At 38.9% G+C, this 21,409-nt stretch overlaps 2 protein-coding genes across 6 annotated transcripts in view; one reads left to right on the forward strand and one right to left on the reverse strand.

The window, feature by feature from the left end:
• The window catches only part of IQGAP2 (IQ motif containing GTPase activating protein 2), a 125,804-nt gene that overhangs the window by 82,685 nt on the left and 21,710 nt on the right, over positions 1-21,409 (forward strand). For 3 of the 5 annotated variants that reach the window (XM_083703104.1, XM_083703106.1, XM_083703107.1), the window contains 11 exons: positions 473-651; positions 1,751-1,838; positions 2,322-2,485; positions 3,264-3,351; positions 5,723-5,886; positions 6,263-6,423; positions 6,711-6,835; positions 7,774-7,937; positions 14,086-14,176; positions 17,273-17,434; positions 19,876-20,018. In XM_083703104.1, coding sequence (XP_083559230.1) covers positions 473-651; positions 1,751-1,838; positions 2,322-2,485; positions 3,264-3,351; positions 5,723-5,886; positions 6,263-6,423; positions 6,711-6,835; positions 7,774-7,937; positions 14,086-14,176; positions 17,273-17,434; positions 19,876-20,018 — 1,529 coding nt within the window. The remainder of the gene's footprint in view (positions 1-472; positions 652-1,750; positions 1,839-2,321; positions 2,486-3,263; positions 3,352-5,722; positions 5,887-6,262; positions 6,424-6,710; positions 6,836-7,773; positions 7,938-14,085; positions 14,177-17,272; positions 17,435-19,875; positions 20,019-21,409) is intronic. The other 2 variants (XM_083703105.1, XM_083703108.1) reach the window with 1 other exon arrangement.
• Positions 9,076-14,078, reverse strand: F2RL2 (coagulation factor II thrombin receptor like 2). The gene is made up of 2 exons (XM_083703314.1): positions 12,584-14,078; positions 9,076-10,884 (listed from the first exon to the last, which is right to left on the reverse strand). The coding sequence occupies exons 1-2, from the start codon at positions 12,645-12,647 to the stop codon at positions 9,782-9,784; spliced, it is 1,167 nt and encodes a 388-aa protein (XP_083559440.1). The 5' UTR covers positions 12,648-14,078; the 3' UTR covers positions 9,076-9,781.

Genomic DNA, 21,409 nt, shown 5'->3' on the forward strand with positions numbered 1-21,409 from the left:
GCTGTACCATGTATATTTGTAGTTGTACGTAGGTGTGTAAAAAATGTGATAATGATAATGCTTTTAATTTTTTTAAAAATGATGATTCATTCTAATTGTCTGGGGTCACCGATGTGACTCCCTTGGACGCCGCAGTGCTCTATGACTCCATGCCCCTAATAATCTTTATTTATTTATTTATTTTTAAGTGAGGTTATTTGGCAGAAGCTATCTGGTTTGCTAGCTCTTTTGGGGGGTGGGTGGGTGTTGTACCTATAGGTGTTTTGCCTGAAAGGGGTCTTCTTGGTATCACCAGTTTTCCTCTGATGAAATGGATATTTTGTGATGCTATGTCAATTTCTTAGATTTCCAGATGTGCCCTTGACTTAAAAGCATTGGGAATTCCTGAAGATTAGGCAAACTCAGATTTACCGTAATTTTAATTCTGGCAATCATTTCCTATTTTTAAATGCTGGACTCTTACTTTTTTCAGTGCATGCTGCAGTAATTGCAATTAATGAAGCTATTGAGAAAGGAGTAGCAGATCAAACTATCAAAACACTGAAAAATCCCAATGCTATGTTAGTTAATGTGGACGATAATCTTGCCCATGCGTATCAGAAGGAACTATCAGAAGCTAAAAAGAGAAAAGAAGAGAATGCAAGACTGAAGGTACTCTAATGGAATATTCTAATACTCTTTTAAAACTGGATATGAATTAGTTAGTTTTATTTACATAAAATAGCATGGTGCATGATTAAGCACCAATACTCCATAAATCAAACCAAATAGCACACAATGGCAGATACCTTGAAGTTACTCATGGCCATGTAATAATGAGTTGTGTATGTTCCATCTGCTCATGATAATCTAGGAAATACAATATTTATTTGGACCCTCTGTGATTGACAGAACATCATTTCAGAATATGTGTCAAAATGTTCTGGTTCTAAAAACCAATATATAAGCCACTTAGAATGCAGAGTTTTATTATACTTGTTTCAGTGGAATGTGAGTTACTACTGAACAGTTAAAATACCCTTATGCATTTATATGACAGTACTAAAACTCCAGGCTTGTAAAACCTTGCAGTGACAAATTGGCTTGTTACTAGCAAAGCATTTGTTCATGCAGTGCTCCTCTTCAATTCATGTCATCTTGTGACAATAATGCCATTGAAATTCCTAACAAATGAAGGTTAATAAACATTGAGAATGCAAGAGGGGGAATGGTTAAGTGACCTTTTGAGGTCATATCCAGGTCATTAGGAAGTAATTAGACATGGATGACTTTGGAATAGAATTCCTGGTTCTGGCAAGGGAGCTAGACTGTGACTCATGTTTCTCCCTCTCCTTCAGTTTATTTAAGCACCTAGAGCCTGGAATTTAAAAAAGAAACAGTTGTGCCAAGTTTGGGGTGATGCATTCTTCCTCCTTAGGTCTTTGTTCAACCCACATACAATTCCTACTCGCATTCTGAGTGACTACTGTTTATAAACAGTTGCTGGGTAAGCATACTAAAGCTTGTAAATTGTTAGAAAGTAAAGGCATACAGCACTCATTTTTCTCATGTTGGTGATATTGCTATATTTTAAAGAGGGATTTCTACTTTAACTGCTTTTGCACAGTTTCATTTTGTATCAATAATGGCCCTTACAAGTCCCCCAACCCACAGTGAAATTTACTTTCCATAGTGAAATTTCTGTGTGTTTACACCTTGAAATCAGAAGTGGACATTGTCCTTTGTTCAGTAACGGTATTGTTGCTTTCAGAATGGCTCAATTTTGGAGGAGGAAAGAGATGTGTATGAAGAGCTGCTAACACAAGCTGAGATACAGGGAAACATCAATAAGGTCAACAGTGAGTAATCTTCCCAGAGTCCCAAAACTTTAAGAGTTGTGTATTTGGCTTTAATTCCAGTGGGAAATATCAGAATATTTAATTTTATTTCACAGTTCTTTTCATTTTTAAATCTTACATATATTAGTGCATCTTCAGTAACATGCAATTCTCTGGAACGCGGCTTGCTATTGTATTACTAACTTGAGTGAGGATACGCTTCCTTGGCCTTTGCATTCTTAATAACAGCAGACTTGATGATTGATGCATAACTACTTTTATCTGCTTTTCTCTCTCTTCTGCTAGCTGCAAAATACTGTAAATTTTGACCCCCTCTTACAAGCTACATTGTAGCCCCGGGTCCTTAGAATTAAGAAAGTTTTAGTTCTGAGGTGTCCGACACACTTTGATGTGTGTTTCATTGGGAAATGGTGTGAGAGAGGGCTTTGAGAATGAAACTCGTTCAAAATATTCTGCTGTCTGTAAGCATTGTTTTCCTTTCAGTTCACGTGGCTTTAACCCAAGTGAACAAGGCTATTGACAGGCAAGATGAAGGGGCACTGATGGCAGGCTTGACGAACTCTGCACTGAGCCTGCTTGAAGTTCTGCCGCAAAATTCCTCATGGTATCTAGCACAGTTAATTGACTCTAAAGAGCAGAGGATGCAGGTAACTGAATGTAACACCTAAGTGTGACACCTAAGTTTGCCTTAACCTCTTTAATTTTAAAATACGGCCTTGGTCCAGTATACCTGAAGGAGCGTCTCCACCTCCATCGTTCTGCCCGGACACTGAGGTCCAGCTCCAAGGGCCTTCTGGCAGTTCCCTCGCTGTGAGAAGCCAAGTTACAGGGAACCAGGCAGAGGGCCTTCTCGGTAGTGGCACCCGCCCTGTGGAACGCCCTCCCACCAAATGTCAAAGAGAAAAATAACTACCAAACTTTTAGAAGACATCTAAAGGCAGCCCTGTTTAGGGAAGCTTTTAATGTTTAATAGGTTATTGTATTTTAGTGTTTTGTTGGAAGCCGCCCAGAGTGGCTGGGGAAACCCAGCCAGATGGGCGAGGTATAAATAATAAATTATTATTATTATACAATTTTAACATTACCTGTGGCTCTCTTATGAATAGCAGAGAGAAGCTTTCAAATGCACACACACTCACACAAACACACAATGGCAACGCACCATGTGCTTTTTCAGCTATAACAGAAAAAAAATATTCAATCCTAATTTGAAAAAAAAACAAAAAGTCTGTGGAAGCCCACAGAGCTGACTTTTTGAAGAAATATTTGTGAAATTTTGCTTAATGAAAGCACTTGGAGGAGATAAAACTTCCCATTCCATAGAAAACTAACACACCAGTTCAGAATGAGTTATTGTACAGATTACTCATTTGTCTTTTGATTTAGAAATATATAATGAAAATCTTTTTTCCCCTAATACGTTAGATAGCGGGGGTTCCAATTATGTTCGACAAAAGTGAGATACAGAACGAAGTTAGTGTTGCCAATGAGGAAGCAGACTCTCGTAAATTTAGTGAGTAAATTGTTCTTAATTGTCTCTTGTATCTTCATCACATGGTTAACCTTAAGGCTGGACAACTACGGCAATTACTAGAATCATGGTTTCTTCAAGTTTTATTTTGTCACTTTTTTGAAGGTGTCATCATTACTGAGTCATTAATATTCTCTTCTAAGATGGCATTCTTACTCTTGTCACAGTTATTCAGTCAATGTATTAAGTACACTGTCTGGTCTTTCGAATGGAATTTGCTTATGCCTGGCTCACATATTTTGTGTGCACGAACAAGAATTTTAAAACCTCACACATTCACAATTGGTTCTTAAGTTAAGGGGGTTCCAAATTTGCAGGTGCATTTCTATCTGTTGCTTTTCTTGTATTCCTGAAGTTTTAGAATTCTCCTTCATCTTTGGGAGTATTAAGCTTGAAATTCATTTTCATCTCATGCTTTCTGTGGCTTAAGTCTTCTTTTCGCTCTGTATCATTTCATTTTAATTCAACAGACTAATCGTCCTTTGTTTGCTATGCATTCACAGAAAATGGGACAGTGCATTTTTTATTTCAGTTGGGATATGTATAGGGATCTCTGTTTGGGGTTTCTTCCAACTTGGGCAATTTTTAAAAAGTGTATTGCTTCACTATGTGGAATACTTGCATTCTTCATAAAGTGTTTATTCAAAAGTAAATTATTCTGTTAATTGAATACAGGGGTTAATTCCATATAATCTAGCTGGGCAGATGATGTCTTCTAGTGTCTTGTTGTCCATTTTGATAAAGGAGTAAACTCATAAAGTCTTGACTTCTGTCATCCACCAATGTTAACTATTGGACCTGGTCTGAGCCTTGTAAAATCAAAAAGAGATTGTGTAAGTGAGCAGAGTCTTTATACCACTTCAGGTTAGTTATCACTATACCCCCTTCTTTCTTGAGGTAGCCAATGCCTCTTGTTTGCATGAATACAGTTTAGTAGATTATTAACATGAAAGAGATGGGTATGCTTTGTATAAGTAAAACTCTGAATAAGTAAAGAAGGCACAGTAATATCACAGTAATACTTGTTATAAAAACTCTACCCAACTTTAAGAAATGTTAGTTTTGACCAATTCTAGAGCTTACTTGTTAAATCTTTTATCAAGGTAGTAAAGTTCAATTATTCTAGTTTAGATACATCCTTGGGTATATTCACTTCAGGTATTTACAACAGGAATTACAGAGTTCCAGTCTAGTCATTTTGTGCCAGTGCAGCTGCAGGTTTGGCAAGGCAACAGCTCAGATAACAGCGAACCCAGATATTCTTGCCCCAAATAATTCAAAACCTTTTACACAACCCTTGAAAAATGCCCGAGAAAATAAAAATGCTGTAACCTGGTGCTGAAAAGCATGTCCTGTTGGCATCAATTGGACCTTCTTGGGAAGATATTCAAGAGTTGGGAACGCACCACTGAAAAGGCCCTGAAAAGTTATGCATATGTCATATACTTCATTGCAGTATTAGACTTACTGCTGCCCATTAGACTTAAGGGCAGGTGCCCTGTTCCAGACCATCCTTGTGTGCATGGGAAAGCCTGTAAACAGGTAGAACCTCAGCCTCTAAATTGCTTTCCATTTTCTTTCAACAACAGGCTTGTGTACATAGGTGCATCTGAACCGTTTTGTAGTATCAGGGATTTCTAGTCTGGCCTTAATACCTGGCAAAATCATAATAAGATTTTCTTTTCTTTCATTTGAAAGAAAGGTGGAAAGAAATATGTCTCGGTTCAGTGTGGGCACATCTCCCCTTGCTTTATAATCATATCTGCCCATTCACTCAAAGTGCTGTGCTTTTACCAGTCACTGTAATCTTTTTTAAGAAGAAGAAGAAGAGTTTGGATTTGATATCCCGCTTTATCACTACCCGAAGGAGTCTCAAAGCGGCTAACATTCTCCTTTCCCTTCCTCCCCCACAACAAACACTCTGTGAGGTAAGTGGGGCTGAGAGACTTCAGAGAAGCGTGACTAGCCCAAGGTCACCCAGCAGCTGCATGTGGAGGAGCAGGGACGCGAACCCAGTTCCCCAGATTATGTGACTACTGCTCTTAACCACTACACCACACTGGCTTTTTAAATTAACCCCCCCCAAAAAAAGTAATTCAAACAAGGCATGTAAATTAAATATCAAGCATAAATTAAACATTTGCACTATTCTGAGCACACTTTCTTTGCAGGTTTTTTCTCCTCAGTAAGTTGACATTTCTACTCGTGGTCTGGAGTGAAGTTCCCCTTGAGTTGCAAAACTGGTCTGAGCAGGCTTTCTTGGGCAGTGGTATCACTAGGAATATAAGGTACACAGTATTAAACAAAGCAGATGTGTGGGGACTTCTGATGTCATTTTTCCTCTTGCCCCTAGAACTTATAGCAGTTGACAGTATCAACGCTGCAATTCGTAACTGTGACCCCAGTAAGACAATTGCTGCTCTAATGAAACCCGAGGCTCAGTTGTGTGATGTTTACCCATCTGCTGCTAATGTCTATCAGACTGAACTCTTCAATCTTCAGCAACAGAATGCTGCGGTAAGACGGAATCAGTTGATTGCGTACTTTAATATCTTAATAGGAAAAGGGAAGTAGAAGAGGGGGAAGAATGGAAGGAGAGAATGGCAAAAGCAAAGAAGAAAAAGAGAGCAGTAGTGCATGGAATATGGCTGACAAAGCATTGGTTTTCCTTAGTGTCTTATTGATGTAGATCAGTAAAATTCTCCCATTACTTAATGTGATTGAGTTGCAATGAGGTCATGTGCTAGTTAATAATCCTTCCCTCAACAGTGCCTTAAGAGTAGACTTTTCTAACAGTTCAAAAACCTTAAAAAACTGAATTTAAGCTATAGTTCCTTTTTAACTGGTTGCTAGCTGCTTTATTTCTTTGCTGATCAGAATATATTCTTTTCAGAAATACTTGGCTCATGATGAACTTTCTATTGCTGTTGAAATGCTATCAGCTGTGGTGCTGCTAAACCAGGCTTTGGAAAGCAAGGATGTAGCGGCGGCAAAGACTCATCTCAGCAACCCATGTGTTGGCTTTAATAACCTGGAAGAAGAGAACTTGCAGCGGTAAAAGCTTCCATTCTAGACAGGGCTGCTTTCATATTACTGAATGCTTACTGGGTAGGAAATTACAGGAATGCTAGCTGATTGCAAACTGCTGCATGTATTTGTGAGGAGAGGTGCATGTTCTGTTTGCTTTCACCCATTGATAGGTGTGTAAAACTATGCATTCAGCTAGTTTTCTTTTAACTATAGTAAAGTGTATACAGTATATAGCATTAGGCCAGAACAACTCTTAAATGCATAAGATTTTAATTGCATATTGTGATAAGATTCTAATTCTCTTTCTACAGTTATGCTGATACCTTGATGTCTATTAAATTAGAAGCATCATCTCAAGGACAAGAATATTTAAGCTGGAATGATATTCAGAATGCAATTGATATGGTTAATTCACAAATTCAAGAAGAAAATGACAGTAAGTGTTTTGTTGTTCCCTCTAGGTTTGGCCTACAAATTTAATCCAGTGCAGTTTAGTAGTTGTTGTTTAGTCGTTTAGTCGTGTCCGACTCTTCGTGACCCCATGGACCAGAGCACGCCAGGCACTTCTGTCTTCAGCAGTTTAGTAGTGGTTATCTATAAATCATCTCTTTCTTGAATGACATTCATTCATTCATTCATTCATTCCACCATTTCAAAACAATTCTGGGTTGCTGAGAGATGCCTAACTTTCAGCATGGTTGATCAACAAAGAGTTGCCTACTAGAGATTTTTCGGTTTAAGGCTTTTGGAGTAACCCACATTGACCACTGAAATCAGAAACATCTATCTTCAGCCCTCCTCCCAAGCCTCTTTGGATAACTGCAGTTCAAGAAACAGACAGATTGCATGAGATTAGAGAGCAAGCATGTCTTCCATATACCCAAAAAGAAATCGTACCAGACTAGGAGCACTTCCAATGGGATTTAATGGGTCTCTTTCTCTTAATCAACAACAGCCTATACTATGCCTTTACAAAGGCCTTGAACATCTATGCTGACCAGTGGCTATATGAACTACAGTGATATCCACTGCCTCTGTGCAGCCTCAGTGTGCCTTGTCTGTTACCAAGGCCATTACCAAGGTGCAGAAGTCAGATGGTTAATAGAATGCTCTGTGAACGTATGGAGAAGCAGGGGGCTCTAACTGGCCTTCCTCAATGTAGGCTACCCACCTCTACTCCTATATTACTAATAAGTTGCATAGGAAAAGCTGCTTCAGCATGCTCAGCTAGTTGCCAGTTGCCTTATTCAACAGGTTGTTCTGAAACATAAGGGTTTTCAGGAAATCATGTTAAAAGCCAAATCCTTTTGTATGATCTTAGTTGTTGCAATTTTTTATGCACACACTGTACACTTTTCATTTGTTCTTGTGTAGGGATTGTAGCAATTGGACACATCAATGAAGCCATTGATCAGGGAGATCCTATGAAAACAGTAGAAGCACTGCTACTCCCTACAGCAAAACTTCATGGTGTGAAAGAAGCAAATGCACAGCATTACCAGGATGTTCTGAAGAATGCAAAAACCCTCAAATGCCAGGTAGTTTTTACTCCAAAGTCTTTCATATTTTGTGAATGTCAAAGCTTCCTGTAATTCCTGGCAGAGAGAGCTCAAGGAGTACCCAAACTGTCAATGTGTTCATTCAGAGGGTGTGGAACCCTGTTCAAAATAAGGCACCAACTAATGACACCTCTATTTTGGATGGATTGATCCTCAGTTTGTTGGTCTCCATCCACTTATTTTGCATTACCTGAATAAGCTGAAAAGAGAAATTAAGTTTTGGGCCTCAGTAACTGAAACTCATCCATCAATGCTGAATCACTTGTTTCTGTGGGCCACCTTCAAAGTGCCCTCCAATTGTTGCAACCATAACAGTGAATTTTAGACACTTTTGTGTGCCTTCAGATCTCCCTTCACATCCCCAGGAAGGCTAGCTTGTGACAGGCAGGCCCTAAACAACTTGCCAGGCACTACTGCGAGATGCAATGAAGGTGGAAAATAGTTCATTCTTCATGGTCCTCACTTGCAGAGATTAGCTTAATAACATGGTCTTATTCATGTTCTGTCTGGCTGACAGTGAGTTTCCTGCTACTTGCATGCTGGCCACTGCCCTTCTTGCTTCATTGTCCAAAGCTCACCAGTCAGTCATAGGGAGAGGGCCTTTGGAAGTGATTGCGTCACAAGCACAAGTCATCTCCATATTTCACAGCAAACTAGACTAATCTAACACAATTCACCCTTCATTGCAAGACTGAAGTACAGGATAACTGCATATAGTTTTTTTCAGAATTGCATAACACTCTCTTACACACACACACACACACACACACACACACACACAAAATGTCTTTGGTTGCCATGTAGCAGAATACCTAAAATGATATTAAGTATGTGTAGCCTTAATTTAAACAGAGTTTTGTTCTGTTTACGAAGGTTATTATTTAGCCAGAAGTTGAATTTCCTAAAGAAACCGTCTCTGCAGTGTTGAGCAAGAAACAGTGTTGCTAGTTGCATAATGTTCTGAAGCCACTTTACAATGTAGGAAAAAGAAGGCAGATCTGTTATCTGTTGTCATGTTTACAAGCTTTTTTAAGTTGCTTTTAAAATAATAATATTGGTATTACAAAAAAGGATGCATTTGTGAGTTGTTAGCCTTAAAAAACTAACGGAACCAATATCAAATGCCAATGAATAAAAACTAAACATTTATTCAAAATTTAAGTTGTACCCAGTGCAGTGGGACTTGTTTTATATAAACATACTATTCTAGGCAATAAATTAAATGTTCAGGTTTAGCAATGCAGTGCAGGAAATGACCACAGGGGAGTAGCAACGACACAACTAAAATGTAGCATGTAAATTAAGGCATATTTTGAGATTAAGGAAAAGTAATGTGTTTGTGTTCTGTTGCTAGCCTTTTCTGTTTTAGAAAGAGAAACACTGGGATGATCAACAAGTTGAATAATTTTGTTTGATTAATCTGCGCACCAGCAGATTAACGTTTAATTAGCTAAATTGGAATAAGATGACATAATACCAGAACCTCCATATAGGTGTCTCTTTGAGATGGTGAATGAACTATAAAGTAATTTACATTTAAATTAGCACTCATTGCTAGAGGGAAAGCCCATAGATATCTTTTTCATTCCCAATTATGGTAATGTAATAGAACCAAAATAGGTTTAAAAAGTAAACAGATGTGTGTCTTTAATGTATATCCCCAACAGTTAAATTTTGTCCTCAGCGATATCAGTTAAACCTTGCAACCCTAAAATAGTTTGAATTTATTCAGTTTTGCCATTATAAAAATAGATATCTTAAATAGTAAATTTATGAACAAATGATGTATATACAACTTCATCAAGTATCACAGCAGAAGTGTGTCACGTCTTTTCATCCCGGGGTATTTTGACCATGGTGAGAGAAACGCTGGTGTTATCTTTGGTTTTGGACATCATGAAGTAAAGGAATGGATCGAGGCAGCTGTTCAGGCTGCTTAGGCATAGAGCAATAAGGTAAAAGAAATACAAATTGTCTGCAGAATTACGATGGTAATTCACATGATGAACGATCAGTATGACATTGCTGGGTGTGTAGCAGACAGCGAAAATGCTGAGGATGAGAAGGCTGATTTTGATGTACCACAGCCACTTCTGATCATAAGATTTGAGTGTTTGGATAATTGAAACATAACAAAAAATAACAATACAGAACGGAATCACAAATCCAAATACTGCCAGCGAGATGAAGTAATAGTATTGGAAGGAGGATGGAGTTTCGCAGGTATTGCTGACATCATGGCAGGTAAAGATATTTAGTTGATCCAGATTGTAGCTTTGTTTCGCTATGATCAGAGGCAGCATGTATAAGAAAACGACTGTCCATACTGCTCCACATGCCACTGTTGCTAAGGGCTGCTTGGGCAGACTCCTGTAAGTAAATGGATAAACAATGGCCACATAACGACTGATACTGATGCAGGTGAGGAGGAGCGTGGAACAATACATATTGCCATAGAAGATGGCAGTCATGATTCGACACATTGGTTCTCCAAATATCCAGTTGTTGCCCCTGAGGTGATACGAAATTTTGAACGGCAGCATGATGCAGAAGAGAAAATCTGAAATGGCTAAGTTTGTGTAGAATATAGCAATCCGGGCTGACCTGAGCCTAAAAAACAGTGTCCATAGTACAAAGGCATTTGCAGGCACTCCTATTAAAACAACAGCTATGTATAGAGCTGGAATCAGCTTTACACTCAGAGGGCTGGTAAGGTACTCCAACGTGGTGTTGCGTACTTTCAGTACTGAAACGTGGGACCTCTTCACAGAACAGTTGTTTTCTTGGTTGTGATTGGTCCTTGTTGCGCCTTCCATGGCAGAATGAGGTATCTTTTCATAAGCACCTTGCGGAGCGCCATGGAAAGTCCTGATGGGGTGCAGTTTGTTACCTTCACATTCCAGGCTGCTGTTGTTACATTCTCTGTCTAAAAGTTAAAAAGAAAAATGGGTAGTTGCAGTAATTTATACTCAAATATTGTGTGTGTGTGTGTGTGTGTGTGTGTGTTTGTTTGGAATGAACAGTGTTTCCCTGAATATGATATACCGTATTTTTCGCTCTATAAGACGCACCAGACCACAAGACGCACCTAGTTTTTGGAGGAGGAATACAAGAAAAATATATATTCTGAAGCTCAGAAGCCAGAACAGCCAGAGGGATCGCTGCACAGTGAAAGCAGCAATCCCTCTTGCTGTTCTGGCTTCTGGGATAGCTGCACAGCCTGCATTTGCTCCATTAGAGACACACACACATTTCCCCTTACTTTTTAGGAGGAAAAAAGTGAGTTTTATAGAGCAAAAAATACGGTATACAATGGGTGTCAGACTAGGACCTGGGAGTCCAGGGCTCAAATTGCCTGTTACCCAGCAAGCATGGCCTTGGGCCAGTCAATGCCTCTCAGCCCTAACCTACCTCACAGGGTTGTTGTGGGGATTAAATGAAGGGGGGGACCATTGCATCATCTTAAGCTCCCTGGAGAAAAAGGTGGTATATAAATGCAATACATGATACAAATATGTTGCTAATTTTAGGGAAAGAAAAGGGCTCTCAGAAATCAGCTTGGGAAGCAAAAAACCTTTTCTTTGCCATCTAAGGATTGGTATCACACACACACACACACAAAACTTCACCTACAAAATTAGCTTTCATGGGCTTTCATTAGCTTGTTACTTTAACTTCTGTGCTTGGGGGTGAGCTCTGTATCCCACAGTTAAATTACTATCCCAGAGGTAAGTTATTCCCCCTTGTAAATAAAATTTGGGATTGCAACCTTAAACTGCTTGAGTGCCAATTAATGTGAGGCCGGCAAGTTTCACTATCTTTCCTGCAGTAACTGTGAAACCACGTCTCATCTTTCTTTGTTCTGGGTGAGAAGAACTTTGCCTGTCAAGGCTAGAAAAGCCCAACACTGCAGTGTATGTTTAAAGTTGGAGAAATTACAATAAAGCAGGTCTTTAAAGACTTAGACAACACAGGAAATGCTGCAGGGCTGTTTTCTGGATTCTCATAAATGAGTAAACAAATTATCCTAGTTCCCAATAAAACATTTACTGTGCAAGCAGCCTTCATTTATCATCCTGTCAAAAGAGAAATTATTCACATATGAAGGCAGGACTGAGAAGAGACTTGAAACAGACAAAATAAAGTAGTAATCAAGTATTTTGTTTGTTCTTAATCCCCGTTATGTTATGCTAAACTTGTTTTCCACTGTATATATACAGAACTTCATTGTTTATAGAAGTTATGTTAATACTCAGACAACTTTTGTTTGTGTATTTGAAGATGCATTAATATATTTTCAAATAACCAAAGAACATATAATGAAAAGTTAAGTTTCCACAATGGATTGCCGTTGCCTGTGTATAATAGGGAACATTACCAAAGGCAGTGACAGATTACAGCCAAGTACTAATAATGAAAATTAAGCATTAAATGTGTTGTTTTCTCCCATGAAGATACTTGAGCATTAAATACTTCTTTTTACCCATGAAGATACCATCACTGAAATAGAAATCTGCCTCATTTGAGATTTTAATACGCCATTAAAAGATAGATACAGATATGACTTTGACTTGGTCAGTTTCTGTCGAAAGAACTAAGACCCAACGCAAATGTGAACTTCTTACCTTTCTGGGATAAGCAGGAGGATATGAAGAGCAGTCCGCTTATTAATAAGAGTATAGATGTCATTGTAGCAGTAATCAAAACTCAGTTTTTAAAAATATGCATTTTAGATTCTCCGTTGCTGCTTAATCCTCCTTATAGGGAAAGAAATGCTTAGAGCGTCAGATCTGTGAACTGAACTCATCCTGTATGTACTAGCGATTTTGAGGAAACTTGCTGTTTTGTTCTTTGGAGAAGGGTGTGACACACCAGAATGTGGAAACAGGCGAAGCTGCTTAAGCTTTGAGCTGACACAGAGATTAGCTTGATTTAACAAGAGTGAAGTTAACTCTTGAACTACCATAAGTGGGGAGAAGAATGGGGAATGGGGTGTTCGGTCTCTAGGACTTCCGAAACAATTATTTAAGAGGAGGAAAACTTGGTGTTAACTTGCTGGCCTAATCTGGGCTTAAATTTGCATTTTAGCAACCCAGTAGGCTTGGGAATAAAGCATAACCAGTGATAAAAGACCACAGACTCAAGACTTTAGCTGAAACAAATAATTTGGTTTATTAATAAACTATGGCCTGGTTTACATATCAGATTAAGCCATGATAATAATAATTAAAATCATCATGAGTACTACCAGTTCCATTGTGCATAAGCCTCTGAAGTCCCAACTAGACTTGATGGTGACAGACCTGTATGTCAGTTGTGAGTTTTTACCAAATTCCTGAAGCCGAATTTTGGTGAAATGAGCTTTGTTTTATGTAAAGGCAAAAAGTTATCTAGCTTTAAAAAATGTGTTAACCTCATTTTCCAAATGCAATAGGAATCTGATTGCATTTTAAAGCCTAAGCTGATTTTGTGTGTGTGTGTGTGTGTGTGTGTGTGTGTTATAAAGTTCATAGTGGTATAGTTGGATGATGTGGCTTTTTACTTGTTTGCACGCACACATCCTTCATATTGCAAAGATCTTGAGATTGCAAGCCAGCGTTCTTTCATGGGCACTGAGTCATCTTCCTGTGCAAGTCTAATACATTCAATGTTTTTCTCTGGGAATAAACTTTAAACCCACATCTCTGTTAATGAACATTATTAACATACCAAACAACCCAGAGTTTGTGAAGTTTCCAGTCTAGCAATAGAATTAGAAAATGTGAAGCTGATCTTCCATTCCCAGTTTCAAGAACCAAGTATTTAACCCTGCAAACTCCCCTATACCACCCTGACTACAATGCATCACAAGCAAAGAGCACACATACTGTGCTGCTGTCTCTGCAGAGTAAATGGGATAATGATATTCAAAATAAGATATATTAAGTGTGTGTACACCCAGGAAAACAAAACAGAACATTTCATTTTTCATGGCATTTCATCCCATCTGGCATCATAGCTTTCAGAACTCACAAACTCATACCTTGTCGCAGTATTTCAGAAAGGTTTAGTAAACATGGTTTTTCATTGGACAAATTAAGATCCAAGAAACTGTATTAATTTTAGTGCCCTTTTCTCCCTTCTCCAGGAATCTCATGATGATTCTTCAGTCCTTTGGCTGGATGAGATACAGAAAGGAATTGATGATGCCAACACGAATATAGAAGATGTATCAAAATGTAAGCACCCACCTGAATCCGTTCTATGAACTGTTAATCGTCATTTTGCAATAGCAGTAAAAGGCTGACTTTCCATTTCACATGATTTAAATTCCATTTCACATGACCAATTTACCTTGGGAATTCATACTTGCATGATTGTGTGCAATGGCTTTCAAGGATAGAACTTCGTTAGTATAGGGATGCAACTGATAGCGGGAGATGTAAGCTTACCAAAAAATTTCACAACTTCCCTTCAATAATCTTGTGAATTTCAACAAAGTGACCAAGATATTGACTCATTTCCTACCTTGGTAATATAGAATGATAAATCTCATAGAATCGTATATCTCATCTATGGTTCAGTGGTAGAGTATCTGCTTTGCATGCAGAAGCTCTAGGTTCAATCCTTGGCATTGCCAAGTAGTCTAGGAGAGACCCCTGTCTGAAATCCTAAAGAGCTGCTGTCTGCCATTGTAAACAACAATGGGACAGATGGACCAATGGTTTGACTCATTATAAGGCAATTTCCATATTTTTTCTACCTCTGTCATAACTTTACTCCTAGACCCACAATTTCCCATCCATTAAATCACATATGATTGTTGTGAAGGTGAATGCAGCAAAGCTTATAAAGTACTTGACAAGTTAAAAGTGCCATTATTGATTTTGGCACTTAAAAAAAAAAAAGATAATGGAGCCAAGCTGCTGTTGGTATGGAATAACCAGCTAGAATAAAGCCATGTTGACTTGTGGATGGTAGAGGTTGTTAGAGCTTAGTACTTCACTATGTTGAACACTACTTTTGTTGTCATAAGTACTTGCTGTTCCCTTCCTGAAAAGGTAGACATGAACTTTGAAACCAAGTATTGATACCTGGAACTTTGTCCCCCTCCCCAAGTCAAATACACACCTAGCAAGTCACATTCTGAAATATACAATCTATATGGACCCAAGTCTGTTTACTTTGACTCTCAGCTATTTTATGTAAAGAAAATGACACCATTTAACTTAAGCCTGCTTTTGCTTGAATTGTTTGCTGATTGTCCAAGAATGAAACTCCCCCTCCCTCAAAAAAGACCAAAGATTTAGTAAACACTAAAAATGGCAAGCTGTTGAATTTTGGATATTGTTGCTGATTTACTAGATTCATTGGTTTGCCTTCTCTGATTTGAAGTGTGTGATATAATCCTTCTATTAACTGTACCATTTCAGCCTGAAAGTGGGTATTGTATGTTTGCTCAACAAATTAGGAATAAACCTGCATTCTTTTGCTTAGAAAACCAGCACATATCAGAGAAAGTTAGCCTAAAGTAGAGCCCTCCTCTCTGGCTAGCTAAACTTACATATTAGAACTCTCCCCCCATTTAAATACCAGAGGAGAAAGAGTAATTATGCCATTTTCCACCTGAGTGCTAAAGTTATTTGTAAAGCAGACAAGTATAGGAGAGAAGATGTGACCCAAAATGAGCTGCAAACTTGTTTGGGGTTTTCTTCTTTTTAAACATTGGTACATTGCTTCATCCCACACTCAAGGTGGCTAATACAATCTAAAACCCACATAAGATTCATTCAAAACTATTCCTTATTTCCTTGTTTACAATATGAATGTTTTCATGCCGTTTATGTGCTCTGAACCTTATAAGCAACTTTTATAGGGTTAATATCTTTACTAAAATTTGCTAAACCTATTTGACCAGAGGGGAAGAATGGAACAAAAGAAAAGTGAGAAAATTGTGGGAAGCAGTGTTCAATTCTTTCTTTCTTTCTTTCTTTCTTTCTTTCTTTCTTTCTTTCTTTCTTTTGTTATTGTTGTTTTATTTTAAAATTTATATCCCACCCTTCCTCCCAACTGAACCCAGGGCAGCAAATGCACAAAAAATAGAACACTTAAAACATCTGAAAATAATACCAATGCAGATGCAGACTTGGAAAGATCACTACTTAAAAGGGCTTTCCTTCTCTGAGCTCAAGATGGCATATGTGGGTCTTTATTTCTCCAGCTGAGTGAGGATTTGTTCCCATGTCTTCCCAGTCCTAGTCTGGAACTCTAGCAGCTATGCCACTTTTGCTTAAAACTTGCCGTGTCCAGCCTTGAGCAGTTCTACATCTGCACTGGCACTAAGTTCTTCTGTGAATTAAGAGACTCTGAAGTTCAAGCTTAACTGTTAAAGGCAGTATGGAAGAGGGGGGCAGTTGGGGGGGTTTAAAATAATAAAAAGCATACATATGATAGTTTCAGAAGTGTTATTCATTTATAAGAACATTAAATATATATCTTAAGGCTTGTATGATGTTGTGTCCCTGCTCTGATCACATTCCAGGCTGGCTATGGGGAAAAGCACTCTGGATGTGTTCAGATACTTAGTTATTTGTAACATATTCCGAGGCTTAGACCTGACACCAAGCACAGCTTCTGGGGGCTAAGTCTCCAAACTAAGTGAAGCCTCTGAACCCAAAGCAAGTTTACCACTGATATCTATATCTGTTTCTATATCTATACGCTGATGGAGTTCAAATAAGCCACTTCTCGGAACATGGTTGCTTAACTCTGCTTAGTTTCTTGAAGGCTTTCCTCCCCCAGTGGCAGTGTAACACATAAGCCCATCTCCCGCTTAACAAAAAAATCGTTCCTCTCAAAAAATAAATAAATCACTCTCTCAAAAATTAAGCAATACATGACTAGCATAACCAATTGCATTCTTTGAATTTCCCAGCCACTCTGAAATATGTCAAAATCATATATCTCTTTTAAGGACATTTCATTGTAGCACGCGACTTCCTCTCTAAGCATTCGTATTGCATTAAATTTCAGCAATCTTTAATTAACCCTTGAATGGCTGTGAAAATGCTTAATAAAGTCAGAGTCATCAATATCTCCCACATTCAGATTATTGTTGGATTATTCAGATTATTTTCCCCACGATAATCTGATGTAAAGCATATGTCCTGTGCATGAGATGAATCCCCAATCCATGAGTTCCCTTTGTCAGTTACCATGAACTGGACTAGAAAACGGTGGTTTCACCCTATGCCACAAATCTGCTTAAGGGCCCATAATGTGTGGATTGCTGGAAATGCATAATTGATAACCTTTAACATTATTCTGTCCTTTAGTGGCCATTGGGACAACAATGATAAACCAGTGTTTAGAAAATGGTGATTCTGCACAGATAGTCACCATCCTGCAGCCTCCTAACTTCAATTTAAGAGCTGTCCCAGAGTGTGCGGAAACATACTACAACAGTCTGTTGGAAGCCAAGAATCTAAAAACCAAAGGTAATACCCTAACCCGTCACATGCAGCACAACAAATTGGACCTAATTAAATATGAAGTTTTTATAAACGTTTTGCATTTTTCACAAGCTGCTTGTCTACTCCTATTGTTAAAAGCATTGCTAGTCTTAACATATGCCAGTTAAGAACCATTTTAGATATGTCTTGTTCTTGCTTGCCCTTGAAAGAAATGATTTGATTAGCAGTACTTGAAATACTCTGACAAAGGTCTTCTTAGATGTTTTAGTTGGGGGAATGTCAATGGCTAATTAAACACAGAAGGAGCTGAGCTTGAAGCAGTTGTGCTTTCACAATTCTGATCTCTGTTGCAAACAAGAGCAGTCCTCCACAGAACTTCCTGCTGCCTCAGAAGTTGCTGCTGAGTTTCTTCTGACAAGCTGCCTCTGGAGAAGGCTTGGCATTCCAGAATTCCTGCATTTTGTAGTTCTATAACTGTGTGTTCCTGCCCAGATTCAACCGAATCACATTGCTTATGACTGTGGCTTTGTGCATGTGCACCATATGAAGACTATAAAAACATGAAGACCCTCCGCAACAGAGGCATAGATCTGATTGTTTAAAAGCATAGGAACTATATTATTGGGTCAAACCAATGACTCACTCACTACAGCATCCTGTTTCTCTCAACGACTAACTAGTTTGCTTCCTATGACGAACATCTGGTACAAGGCTCCTGCCACTAATTAACTTCTGTTTTCTACCAGCCTTTACTTCCAATCTGTTTCTCTCAAAGTGTGCATGAGGTGTGACATCCAATAAAGATGTAAGCAGCAGCTGTGAGACAAAAGTTTCGTTTGGTTTTGCACCAGGGTAGAGAGACCTGCCTCTTCTTTCCTCATTATTCAAATCACAAAGTGTTGGCTACTTCATGCCTATTCCCTTCTGGTACTGAATGATTAAAGCTTAATAAAAAAGAATCCTACATATTGCAGTGTTATTATCCCTCTCCCCCCCCCCCCAACCACAAAGAAAATGTTTTGTAGGCCTCTGATGGTATTATGGGTAAATGTGGTCCTGCTAGCTACCTCTTCTAATGATGCACCTCACAAGATTCTGGATAGTTTTCTGTTTAAAGCAGACTTAGGAGGTTGTGAATCAAAGCTTGAAGTGGCTCTGTTGCCTCTGTTAAGTCTTCTAGTTCCCTAGTGAATGTATAGTCTCAAACACTTGTCGCTGCAGCATTGTTGAAGCTGAGCTGGTATTGGTCTGTTCAGTAATCTGGGTGGAGTAATCTGGGTGGGAAGCTACTGAGAGTCCTCTGAATCAACATGATATATTGTTTTTAGTAGTAGTACTAGTAGTAGTAATAGTAGTAATCTTGCCTTTCACTCTAAAGTCCCAGGGCAGGTACAACACTTTAAAATGCAGCTTAAAACAGTTCCAAAAACTTACAATTTAAAAAATGTAGTAACAAAATGTAGGGCTGGTCCTGAAGAAATACCTCTCCATTATCAAAGGCCAGGCTAAAGAGGTGAATCTTTGGCATTCACCAAAAACTATATACAGTAATGAAGTTGCCAGGTGTATCTCTGCATAGAGGGAGTTTCACAACTTAGAGTGGCTGCCATAAAGAATGACCTCTCCTAGGCCAAGAGCACCCAGGCCGGATTTTAGCACCTGAGAGTGTCTGTAGGGAAGAAGGTGTTCTTTCAGGTATTTGGGGCATGAGTCGTTTGGGGTTCAATGCCCTAAGTGGCTTTGGAGCCTTTGTGAATTCAGTGTAGATTTCTGCAGAGGCAGAAGTCTCCTCTACTTGGCCAATCAATGTGGTTGCAGAGCTTGCATTGTGGAGGCTGCAGTAGGGATGGTTTTAAGCAGCCTTCACGTTGTGTTTGTTCATGTGCAATTTAACCCTAAACTGTTGTAGAGTAAGCTGACCTAATTAAGGTCTAGGGTTGAACCCCCTGCAATGCAGCAATCTCAACTAAAGCATCCATGAAAGATGACCATCCAAACTCTGCTTTAAAACCTCAAATGAAGGAGACTCCACCACCTTCTGAGGAAGTCAGTTTCCCTAGACCAGTGATTCCCAATTAGCTAAGTACTGCAGGCCCCCTGTTTTTCAAAAGCAAAACCATGGACCCCCCCCCCCCACTTTTGAAAATTTTGGTATCTCTGTGGTAGTTTTTGTTATGTGAATGGTCCAGTGGACCCCCTGGGGTCTGCGGACTAGGAACCACTGCTCTAGATCATTCAAATATTTATAATTGAAGTGAGGTTGTGGTGTTCTAAAAGCCCCAAGAATAGAGTGAAGGTTACATGAAGGTTGAATCCTTGTCTCAGCACCATGTCCTTTTTCTCCTTGCAACCACAAGTCTGCATTTGTATTGGTGCTGAAGGATTAGAAATGGGAGGGTGGAAGCACATTTATGTTATTTTGGCAATGTCTAAACAATAAAAATGTTGTCTTTAAATTCTTTCAGATCCTGATGAAGGCCCATGGATCAAATTCTTAATGCAAGGCATCTATGATTATTACTATAATGTGGAAACTGGAAAGGGAACTTGTGTACCACCTGAAGGAATTGTACCCAAAACATCTTGGCTGACTGGTGAAGAGATTCAGGTAGAACAAAAGAATTGCTGTGATTCATTTCTGTGTTAGTTTTTTTGGGGGAGAGTGTAAAATGAAGCTGCTTTGAGTATGGCTTTAACTATCAACAGGCAGCGTGCACATAAAATGATAAAGAATGATGAGGAAGACACTGCTGGGCATCAAGAATGTAGTTAAGGTGGCAATGGAGCAAGGCATGAAACTCAGTGGCAAAGAAGACAGCCTTTCATTTTAAATGGAAAGGTTGCAGTGCTATTTCTCAGACCTGAACCACTCTGGAATATCTGTTTCTTTATATTTAGCCTTAATTATGCATGTTAAGAGTTGCAAATATTTTTCAAGGTAGTAATGTCTTCTGCATATTTAGCATTCCACATTTAATTTTCTTAAACATTTATTTTAAGACCTATTACAGATGGGGAGTTCAAAGATGCACTATAAATTCATTTTGTTGTGGTTCAGATCACAAAACCAATGCATCAAATATTTCCAAGGCTCATTGTTTAGTGCTTATCTCTTCTCCCCCTGCCCCCAGCAGCCCAAATTTGACAGGTGGGCAGGACCACCCACCTGCAAATTGCATGATGTCAGAATGATGTCAGGTGTTTGACACCTGTCAGAGTCATTTGATAACAGCTGATTGGTTACAGAAAGCTTCTTTGAAGTCTCTGCAGAGGGAAAGATGCATCTAAAAATGAAGCATTCTTTTTTCTGCCGAGGAAGCAGTTCGTATTCTCAGTGCTTCCTCTGGTGCTTCAAATGAAAATTGCTTTCTTTTGAAAGAAAAGATATAAAAGACGCTGTGTTCGAAAATGAGCACTTTTCTCTTTCCTTAGAAAGCTGTTTGTTCTTAAAGTGCTCAGATATGAGCCACTTCTTGCAGCAGCCCATGGCAGCATTAGGAAGTTCCGGAAGCATAATTGATTTCAGTAGAATGCTGATGCCAGCAGATTGTCTGGGCTTCAGCTTTGCAAGACTCTCTTTCAGCACAAACAAACAAGCTGATCCTTGCTGCTTGCAGAAAATTCTGCACTGCACTTTAAAGCCCCAACAACCAGCTGTTACACAGGGCTTCAAAGCACCTTGCAAAAGCTTTTTAAAGGCGCCATCAATCAACTGACCCCCTTTTTGCCCTAGCTATGACTTTATCTACCACACACCTGATGTCACATATGGGCTTTTTTCCTGCAAAATATATTATTATGGTATGTTTCATTATGCCCTGAAAGGATTAATATCTTCTGAACTAAGCAAAGATTGCCCTGAGAACCATAGACTGTAAGTCTGGTCTCAGCTAGGCTTTTTTTTTTAATGTTATCCCAGCCAAATGTTCTGAACTACAAAGAAGAAAATTATGAAAGAGACATTTTGCACACTGGAGATGCAGGGAGTTGCACAGTGAA

This window comes from Podarcis gaigeae (genome assembly GCF_964106915.1).
Source record: "Podarcis gaigeae genome assembly, chromosome: 11".
NCBI lineage: Eukaryota > Metazoa > Chordata > Lepidosauria > Squamata > Lacertidae > Podarcis > Podarcis gaigeae.